Source organism: Drosophila nasuta, chromosome 2R (assembly GCF_023558535.2).
Source record: "Drosophila nasuta strain 15112-1781.00 chromosome 2R, ASM2355853v1, whole genome shotgun sequence".
Classification (NCBI taxonomy): domain Eukaryota; kingdom Metazoa; phylum Arthropoda; class Insecta; order Diptera; family Drosophilidae; genus Drosophila; species Drosophila nasuta.
In genome coordinates, this window is record NC_083456.1 from 25,896,926 (window position 1) to 25,907,806 (window position 10,881).

The 10,881-nt window shown below is 38.5% G+C and overlaps 1 protein-coding gene across 1 annotated transcript; it reads right to left on the reverse strand.

Annotated features, from left to right (window-relative positions):
• Window positions 1–945: 945 nt before the first annotated feature.
• LOC132785172 (seminase) lies at window positions 946–2,241 on the reverse strand. Its single transcript, XM_060791164.1, has one exon. It carries the CDS (start codon window positions 2,239–2,241, stop codon window positions 1,357–1,359), a length of 885 nt encoding a protein of 294 aa, XP_060647147.1. The 3' UTR covers window positions 946–1,356.
• Window positions 2,242–10,881: the final 8,640 nt, after the last annotated feature.

Consider the following 10,881-nt stretch of genomic DNA (forward strand, 5'->3'; position numbering starts at 1 on the left):
TTTTTTGTTCAAACTTTGTTGAGCGAGCTCGCGTCAACAAGAGCCTGAAAGTAGGCAATAAAAAATTGTCAAACAAATAAATATTTGTAGTACAGTGATGAATCGCTAAAGCGTGCCCAAAACTTGCTCAGCGATAGCACAAAATTCATAGCTGACTAAACTGTTGATTTCAAATTGAATAGCATAATTATTGAAATTGAAAATTTTGATTGCTTTAAAGCCGATTTAGCGAACGTTGACTGTCTGTTGAGCTCTGGCAATTATTGCGTTGGGGAATCAATTGTTTTGGCCTTTGTTGCTGCGACTGAAATCCAAGTTGATCATTTCTGACATATAGCACTTGTATTTATTTTAATGTGACAATCGGGAACAACTCCATGTGTCTATTGAATGCTTATTGTCAGGTTAGTTGCTTTGGGGCCGGGCTTAGTGTCAGTCGGGCAATCAACGTGAAATGTTCTCTCCTTCTCTTTTTTTTATAATATTAATTTCTATGTACATAAATTTTGTTGTCGCCGCCGTTTTGCACAGCCTAACACAAACAGCAACAAGAATTTTCGACAGGCTTCGCTGCATTTTAATGCTGCAACTGTGGCAGACACAGAGTTCATGTTACAAGTAAATACGCTACAAAAAAAAGAGCGAACAAATCATCATAAATCATAAATTAAGTATTTTAAAAAATAGATAAACCACAATTAAAAAAATCAGTTGATTAAAAAATATTTCCGGTGCTATTCCATTATTAATTTATTTTAATTCAATTCAATTAAATTATGTTCTAAAAAAGTGATAAATTCTGGAATGTTTTTTTTTATTGTGTTTTGCAGCGTATTTAAATATTCGTTGAGCGATTCGACAAATGTTTTACAAATTTTTCATTCACTAACTGTTCACAACATTTTGCTGTTATTTATTTATTTTCTTTTCATTTTTTCGCTGTTATTGTTGTTGCTTTTTGCAAATTTTAATTTATTTATGTTGAACATATACATATGTATATTGTTTTTGTTGCATGTTGCATGTTGCTTGTTGCTGTCTGTTGGCTGTTGGCTGCTCGTTGGCGGTTCGTCCTAGTTGCAAGGACATGTGCATATTTCATGACAAAACTGTATATTTTAGCGCAAAGCCAACACCAACACCAATGGCAAATGCGGCCCGGCGGCTCTTCTCCTGCTGCTGTTGATGTTGATGACGCTATTGCTGTTGGTGGTAGATAGATTTCGAAGCCAAGGGTAACACCTTTTTGCTGTCCTTGCTTCCTTTATTTTCAAGGGTTGATTGCTTCATCCTCTCGAAATAAATTTACTATTATTATAATATTAGTTTTGTTGCCGGCTGATTGATTACATCCACTTAAGTTTCAGCTACACTTCGTTTGACGTCTTCGATAAAGTCGCGTGCCTTAAAAATGTTCGCATAGAGATCGCCATTTGGGGCGTTCTCAATACAACTTGGTCCATACACATTGATGCCACACAGCTGTCCATTGTGCAATAGAGGATCTCCTTTAAGAGTTTTTTCGCAATCTGCGGCCACATTTGAATTCTGAGCACAAAACATGTTGCTCGTAATGAAAACGAATTCGTTTTGCATAAAACTCTGTTTACACACTGCATTTTCCACGATTTGAGTACGTAAAAAGTTCGATCGCACTTTAGTCATATATAAGCTGACATTTTGCTTGGCTTCGATTGCTTGCTGGCAAAGTTTTAAGGGTTGAATTGAGCTGTCTTTTAAATGGTTAGTTAACAGCAAGGCGGCTAGATCGTAGGAAGAGCTAAGCACAATTTGATCTACAGCATGTAATCCTTTATTGGTGTCCTGCAGTTGAAATTGTGAGGGAGAAGGATTCTTAGAGAAACAGTTTGAAGAGCTCAGCGCAAGCTTTGTTGTTATCAATGCTCCACTGCAAATGATCTGTTTATTCTGCAGCACTTTGATTAGAAAATTTGTGGGATTCGGCGATACGCTACGCAATTGAATTAGCTTCTTACGACAAGGCTTCTTTCTTTTGCATTTTTTAGTGTTTGGTTTCTTAGTTGATTTGTGTTTACTTTTGATATGTTTAACTGGTAAAATATACTCAATAATTCGCACAACTCCATTGGCTGGTAACTTGCCTTTATAAGGTTGAAAATTGACAGATAACTTGAAATTATTTTGCACTTTCTTTTTTCCACAGCAATTGCTTAGTTGAAGTATTAAAAGTAGACCAAACAACTTCACAGTTGGCGACATTCTGTTTGCTGCAACTATCTTTAAATCTATTTATTATGCTTATGAAGTGAGGCAATTTCTATTCGACACGCTGTTAATTATAGCTGCTAAGAGAATTTCACAAGTATTTCGTTGCCACTCGAGTTGTCACAGGCTTGTTTCTTTTGAATTTTGAGTCTCTTCCGGCCACTTCACTTAATTCAGTGTAATGCCCGCGGCTTTGATTCGCAGCTCTGCTTTGTTGATGATGGACCAACAAGCATTAAGGCCTATTGGCCTCAATGCGGCGTTTGAATGCTCAAAGCTAAACAATCAAATATCGGATTGAGTGTGGACTACATACATATATGCATAGGCGAGCGCTGACTTTTGTTTATGCTCATGTGATCCGCTTGTCAAAGCAGACGAACGTACGCTGCGCACATGGCGTATGCGTAATCAAAATGTTTTGCCTGCCAAATTGAAAACATAAACACAGTTTGTCCTGCTTCCAACTTCACCTACTGCTACAGGTCCAGCTACCAACTACGTTGCCATGTTGACAACGTGTCATGTCTAATGACCAAACAGTTGCTGTGCAAATAAATAGAAGTAGAAGTGAGACGCTTTTGCTGGCCATCGATGCGTTTCCACTGGAGATGAGAATGTTTCAGTTCAGTATCTTTTTCAATCAAATTTAACAAGAATTCGCGTCAAAGTTGAACATATTTTTGAGAATTCTTGATGGTTTATGCATAGCTAAATATTGATTGAATTTTGCCATTTTCCAGCTCAATTATTTCTAAAAAGTAAACAAATGTTTTTGTGTAAGTTTTGTGCAATTAATAAAACTGATATGGCAAAAAAGTTAAAGCTATGTCTGAAACTTTAAAAGTGAATTAAGTTTTTAGAGTCTGTAATTAATGAAAGTGAAATTTAATGTGGAAGCAAAGTTGAAGGGAATTTCAGATACGCTTTAGTGCATTAAATAAAGCTCCGCCTTTGCTCATTTGTTGGATTTATGTGCGGCACTTAAACTGAATTGACAATCAATAGCCAAGGCCAAAAGTAAACCCAGCGTTGCCAAAGGGATTGACTGCGAGGGATGAAGTGGGGGGAGGGGCTGCGATGACTCGACCAAACAAAAGGCAATACGAGGCTGGCCCAAGTCGAGGCTCATAAACAATGCGGCCAATTTACATGTATTGGGCCGACGCACTTGTTCTCTATGTATGTGAAACTGAATGCGAGTGAGTGAGTGTCTGAGTGTGCGAGTGTGTGTGTAAGTGCCATACATGCCCTTGTTGTCGTTGCGTTTGGTATAAAAAATTGTCCCTTTGTTGCATATAAAAACAATGGCCCAAAGAACTTGAAATCAATTTCAAACGTTTTAGCCAAAGCCAATTGATTTATGTGTTGTGCAAGTTTGTTGTGTGAATGCCGATGTATGAGTGTTCTGAGTATGTGTGTGTTAGTGTGTGTGTTATGGTTGGGTATAGTATTTTGTGTACGCTTTGTTTTGTATTAGTTTTAGCCTCGACTCGAGCCTTGTTGGCCATCATTTAGCCTGGCAGGTCATTCGTTGTTTTTTTCTTTCTCTGTTTTTTTTTGTTTTTATGGGTGTTCACTTTGACCCAAACAATTAACACTGACTGCCAAAAGTCAGTGGAAGACGCTCGATTTTGCTTACACTTGATAAACTTTTTATTGCTTCCAAACAATTTAAAATTTAATTTGAAATAACGAAAAGCAAACAAAACTTTTTGGTCTGAGGCTTATGTTTCAGTTCAGTTCAGCTCAGCTCAGCTCGCCAAAGCAATTTCATTGAGATATTCGCAGTCAGTTTTGTGGCTGGCTACTTGTGACAGCATTGCCAACTGGTAATTGAATAAAAACAGCGCACAATGCGCAAAGTAAACAAGGCTCAAGCAGCTCTCAGTCTGTCTCTCTGGCCATATGGGTTAGCATTACAGTCTGACTTTCTGTCCGTCTGTCTATCAGTCAGTGCTTTCTTCTTTCTCTCTCCCTCTCTTTCTCTGTGTGTCACATTCTTATTCTCCCTTGTGGTTAGTTGCGTTTGATTTGCCGCGCAGTGACACATCTCGTAATGCAATGAAGCATGAAATAATGAAGGAGTAAGAGATTGTTCTCCCAGTGTCTCTCTCTTTCTCTCTCTCTCTCGTCTCTGTCTTGGCTTTAACTTAAACAAACGCAGCTAAAGTAGCCTAAGTCGACATTTTTACGCCTTTTATTCAGTTGACTGCATAAATTTAACGGCTCTGGCTACGCATTTTAAATGCTGTTGTCGCTTAGCTTTTGTTTTGCCAGCCATTGGCTATAAAATTGAATTGAAAACGAGCATAAAACGTTGCGGGAGTTGAATAAATAACTTTATTAACGCGACTTACTTCAAATACTTTCAAATAGTCGAATATTTTATACACTTTTTGAAGCAACCGCAGCTTAAAGCTGAATCCCTTTTGTGTTTTTTTGGCTCGATCTCAACTTGTTGCCCTTGTTAGCAGTTTATGGCCCTCGAGCGTTGCTCATTATTGCAAATTTTGAAGCAGACCAGGAGACAGAGGAGCGAAAGAACTTTAGTTTCAAGTTTGATTTGTTTACACATGCGCCTTGTTTTTGTTGTTGCTGCTCTTGCTGCTGTGGAAAACTGTTTCTGCTGGCAGCTAACAAGTTGTAAATTAAGCTAAAAATGTGTGTTTTGGCAAATGTGCAAAAGAGTGGAACATGGACCGAGAGAAAGAGAGAGAGAGAGGAGAGTCAGGATATGGAAGGCCACAACTTGGCCACACACACACAGAGAGAGAGAGAGAGAGAGGCTCACACACACACTTCTGCATGCATATGTATATGGAAACGGAGTAGAAAAACCGCAGAGCCAAACGCACTAACAAGCGACAGTAATCAGTGCTGCAACAACAACAACAACAACATCAAGAACAACAACAATAGCCATGTGAGGGTGTTGTGTATGAAACACACACAGGAAATTACATGCACAGGAGCTGAAACAATGGCAGAAGAGTCTGACAAGCACTGGCAAACCGCTCATCATCAACATTCTCATCATCCTCAGAGAAGATGGCTGGTAAAGAGGAGGGGGAGCGAGGGGGCGACCCAATTTCTAGGCAAACAATGGACCTGCAAAAAGCAGCACTCGAAAAGCAGTCGACGATTTAAGCTACCAAAAAACAACGCAAACGCCAAACGAAAAACGAAAAAGTAAAATCGCAAAAGAGAGAAATCCACTTGAAATAGCATGTCGCGATTGCAAAACGCTTCCTCTGCAATTGTTGGGCAACGTGCCACATTCTGTATTTGTCTTTGTGTGTGAGCAATGTGTTTACCATACCACATCGGCTACTAAAAACCAACCGCTGGCCAATGTCGTTGCTCTGGCTCCTTATGCGCCTGCTCTGCCTCATTTGGCGACAAAACAAGTGAAAGTTTATTGCGTTCAAGGCGAAAATCAATAAAATGCAATCGCAAGGCAAATGACCCATATAAAGCAAGCTTCAGGCGCAACTTCTCTGCCCCTTTGCCCTCCTCACTCCTTTCTTTGTCACCATATTGATGCTTCTGCTGGAGGCAAGTAGTATGCGCAGCCTGTGGCTGAGCGTAATTGTGCCAAATTATAAATTATTTCGAATTTGCAATGGAGCAAACGATGCGCCAAGGGTCAGGCGCGAAGGAGGGAGCGAAGGGCGTTTGCAATTAATTTAGTGCAGCGCGCAATTGAATGGCTGAGGACTTGGCTGCTGCTGCTGCTACTGCTTAAAGAGAGGCCAAAGGCTAAGCGCATAATTTAAATTTCTAATTAACAGTCAAATAAATTGTACCAGCTTGGCAGGCAGCATCTTCAGCGTCGCGCCATCGACACCGCAGCAAATTGAGCCAGCCAGCCAGGAAACCATTGAGCCAACAGATTTTATGGCCGAAATGCTCATTAAATTAACGGCAATTTGCTGCCATAGACAAATGCAATCGAACGGCGCCGAAGGTGCAGCGAAAAGCCAATCGAATTCGTTGCGTTTATGTGGCCATAACTATTAACAAATCTTACCATAGCACTTAAAATGTTACCGCTTATTTTTCATCTACATAGAAGAGGGGTATGATAACTATATGCTAGCTGGAAATTTAGGTTAGAAGGCAGAAGTACCTCTTTCTTTGATTAGGTAATGTATGATATTTAGATATATTCTTCATCAAGGTGAGCATCTAAGACGATATAGCCATGTCAATCTATCTGTATGAATGCCTAGATCTCCGAGTTTATAAAAGAGAGAGTCCAAATTATTCGAACCCCATTTCCGCCTTCGCAAAACAAAACAAGTAAGAGAGCTATAATCGAGTGTGAGATACCAGCTACCTATTGTGAATAAAATCAAAACAGTATTAATTTTATACCAAATTATTTTACCACAAAATATTAAAAATATACCAAATTAATATGCCACAAAAATACTAAAATATATCAAGGGTTATATTTGGTATGAATCTGATCCAACCCATATTCATTAAATAAATAATTTGATATGGAAAAACAATCTGTTATATTTGGTTCTCTATGGTATGGTTTTAATGTAGTAGTTTATCGCTATACCAAATATTGCCTTCAGTATATTTTTGAACTTTTTCTACTCAGTTTGGTATATTTTAGGAAATTAACGCGTTTTTTTCTAATTTTCTTGAAAGTGGTTTGCGGGTATTTCAAAGTCGAGCCCATTCCATTTGTATTAATACTTAATATTAATATATTATATTATACATACATATATAGAGCTGTTAACTGATATTTTTGTTGCTAATTTCAGATAATATATTTTGGTTGTCCGCGCAACAAAATCAGTTGCCGGCAACAGCTTGTTGCGGGTCAAAGACAAAAGCAAAGGCAACTTAATTAGTGAAATGCAGGCAGCCATGTTGCATGTTGCAAGCATTTGCTGCAAGCGATGCCATATGCCAAAAAACGTTCATTTAAGTGCAACTTATTTGATGGTAGAGGGGGAGAACAGGTGTCGCCAACGCATAATACACTCAATATATGTGCGGCTGCCATGGCGTATGCGCAACATTTGTCAAATGAAATTAGCTATGCGCAAGCAGCAAGGCGAGCTAGTGAGAGAGATGGAGAGGGCGAGAAAGTGGCAGCAAGTGTAGCGGAAATGCAACATCAAAGCGTCGCGCACCAAGTGAGAAATGCTTCAATCCGTATCCACAAATGGAATTGAATTTCTTATCAGTGGGCGCAATTCGTTTGTTTTCACTATGCGTCCCTCGCTCGCTCTCGCTCTCTCTCTCTCTCTCTCTCTCTCCCGCTGCTGCTTCTCTCTTCTGTTGTCTCCTCCTCCTTCGTTTTTTTGCACTGTCGATTCCGCTTTGTTTTCCGCGCAGTGTGTGTCGCGTGTGCAACATGGCAACGTGGCCATGTGCTCTGCCAGCGGCTGTGTTGCTTGGGCAAAAACATTCAATTAGTTTGATTTACACATCTGAAGCTCTGTTCCCGCTCTCTTTCTCCCTCTCTCTCTCTCTTCTCGTCTGTCTGTTGCACGCTTTGTCCCTTTGTGCGACTGTTGGCATTTCCGTTTCCGCTGTTTAACAAGCAACTTTTGGCATCAAGAGCAATAACAACAACAGTTGTTTGGCGGCAAATAGCAGCCGCTGCCAAAAACTTGTTCGGCTTTTGCGTGCCAAAAAATGCGGCGCTTGATGCGCCCCCGCGCTTAAGGCACCATTCGAAAGGCTGCTGCTGCTGCTGCTCAGGGATGCGAGGGATTCCAGGCAGACTCATACACACAGAGCTGACTCCTTCATCTCTCTGATGCTGATGCCTGCCGGAAACAGTTTGCTGCGCGCTGTCTCAATATTAGTTTGGACGGCAGCAAAACGCTTCCGGCAGCCAAATGGCAACGTTGCCTGTTGTTGATTTCGTTTGCTGCCTCCCAAATGTTGATGCTGATGCCGATGCTGAGGCCGAGACCAATGCCGATGCAGCCGTTCAATGATTTTTCAATTTGCATCTGACACACAGGGAAAATGTCAAACACTAAATTGAAAAGGCAAAGGCTGCTGCTCAGCCTCAGCTTCAGCTTCAGCGTCAGCGTCAGCCTTTGCTTGCATGACTTCAAATTGAAACTAATAATCGTATGCAGTGCCATAGAGAAAGAGACAGAGAGAGAGAGAGAGCCTTAGTTTTGGAAGGGGTCTTGATTTTCAATTAGGTAATTGACAGCCAAGTGTTTGGGGGCAAGTTTTAAGCCAACCAAAACGACAACCACGACGACGACGACAAAAGGCAGCAGCAATGACTATGAGAATGGAACGTGGTTTAAATGTAAACTACATGCCGTGTCATATGTAAGTGGGCCATTTAATATGCTCCAAAGTTATTTCCCCAAAATTAAATGCATGCCAAAGTGCAGATCAACAGCAGTAGTAAAGGGTCAACGAGGCAGGGGCCGGGGGAGGAAGTGGAAATGGTTGTGGAAATGGAAAATGCGTCGAGGGCGCATGTCAACTTCATTTGTTGAATGACATAAGTTATCAACGAAATTGCAGGAAAACTGACCTCGAGCAAATTGCTCTGTCGCTCCCTTCTCCCTCCCTCCTTCCTTCCCTTATCTTCTGTGTATGGTAAACCTCACTTACACACACAAACACACATACATACATAGCAAACACCCCAACAAACAGAAGTTATTCGAAGGACGAAACGATTCATTCCATTCCATTTCACTTACACACAGGCAACCAATAAGCTTCACGTCATTTCGTCCTTTTCTCTTTGTGTGCGAGTGTAACTCTATGTGTGTGTTTGTGTGTGTGTGTGTTTGGTTTCATTTCAATCTTTTGCCACTTAACAAATGCACACCCATTTTTACCCAAGGGGGAAAATAGCATTGCAAGGAGTGTGCATAAGTTTAATTTTATTATACGAAAACAATGCAACAATTGTTGCAGTCAACTAACACAAACACAATCACACTCACACACACACATACATATACACACACTCTAACATATCATATAAGTATATGCCAACTGCTGTAAGAGGAATAACAATGGCAGTACAACAATATGGCAATTTGTAAAACGGATTTAGCTGTGCATTTAGAAGCCAATAAAGGAAAGTTAGCTGCAACAACATCACGTGTGTGTCTCCCTCTCTCTATGTGTGTGTGTTTGTCCTTGTACTCTCGGGACTCGCATTCAATGCTAAAAAGTGAATGGACAGCCATCTGCTGGGATATAAATCTTCAAATAAATGCTGAGAATTTCAAACTGCTTTAAAATTGCAGCGTATAAATTAAAAGCAAGTAAATATTTTCTTTCTTTTTAAATATTTAAATTCGAGTTGATAAACTGCATTTAAACAGATTTGTGTTATTAATATTAAACGTACAAAAATATATTTGGTATGTAAATGTAAGCTAAACAAAATAAATTTTATTTAATTGTACACCATGAAAACTTTGCAAAAATGTTTTCAACAGATTTATGTTTGGTCGAACAAAATACAAGTAAACTAGCTTTTGGAAGCGAGTAAAATATTTTTGTATATTTTCAAAACTCAAAATAAAATGTAAACAAATAGGAAATGCTTTTAATTTGAGATTTATGTTGAGATTGTTGTTATACATTTCTACACAAAAATGATTTAGAACAGCAACTTTAAACAATTTTACATAAATGTTTAAAGTAATTTAATATTCGAGTTTGCAAAATAATAAGTTTAAACAGTCAAAAGGTTTTTTATTTATTGAGATAAAAATGTTTTAATTAATTTTACTAGAATGCTGACTGACTACAGCTTTGAGATTATCGACAAAAATGGTTAAGAATAAAAATTAAACTGCATAAATTGAATATGTGAACATGTAAAATAAAAATCTTGAACAGTAAAATATTTAGTTATTTATTTCCAATGAACTTCTAAAAGAGTTTACTTTTTATTTAACTAAAGTGCAGACTGTCTTTATCTTTGAAATCCGAAGAGAGTTGAGATGGTTGAAATGAGATTTGTCGACAAAAATAGTTCAGAACTGAAAAAATCAAATTACATAAACTGAATAAAATATGTATTTATTTAATTTATAGTGAATTCTTTAATAAGGTAACTATTTAAATTTCTAAAGTGTTGATTGACTGAACAGTTTGTTTTTATATATTTCTTGACAAAAACGATTCGGAATGAAGTTTGAGCAATAAAATATTTATTTATTTTTTTTAGAGTAAACATAAAGAAGAAGTAATTATTTATTATAGTATTGAAGCCTTGAACCATGAACAGTGAAATAAATGAATGCCAATCAGCTAAAAATAACTATTAAAAATCTATAATAATTTATAGGTATCCAGCAGAAATATTTGCTACCAACTGAGCAGATTAATTTGCCTTCTTCTCTTCTTTATTGCAACAAGCATAAATATTTAAAATGACTTAATTTGGTCAGTCAAAGTGCGATTGAAATGGCGTTTAATGAATCAGCTTTGAGGCCATTAAATTGTTAAGCACTGAATATTTGCTTATAGCCGAAGCCGAAGCTGAAGCTGATTGCTTATGGCGCATTAAGTGAGCATTTGAGTTGTGCCACTTTAATTGGGCTGGGTACGCGGTTAGTTTTGGTCGCTGACGCTGTCTTCTCTGTATTCGCTGTACTC

Bases quoted from the DNA above. Each gene is read 5' to 3' on its own strand.
- LOC132785172 (XM_060791164.1), bottom strand. From the start codon at position 2,241: ATGTCGCCAACTGTGAAGTTGTTTGGTCTACTTTTAATACTTCAACTA.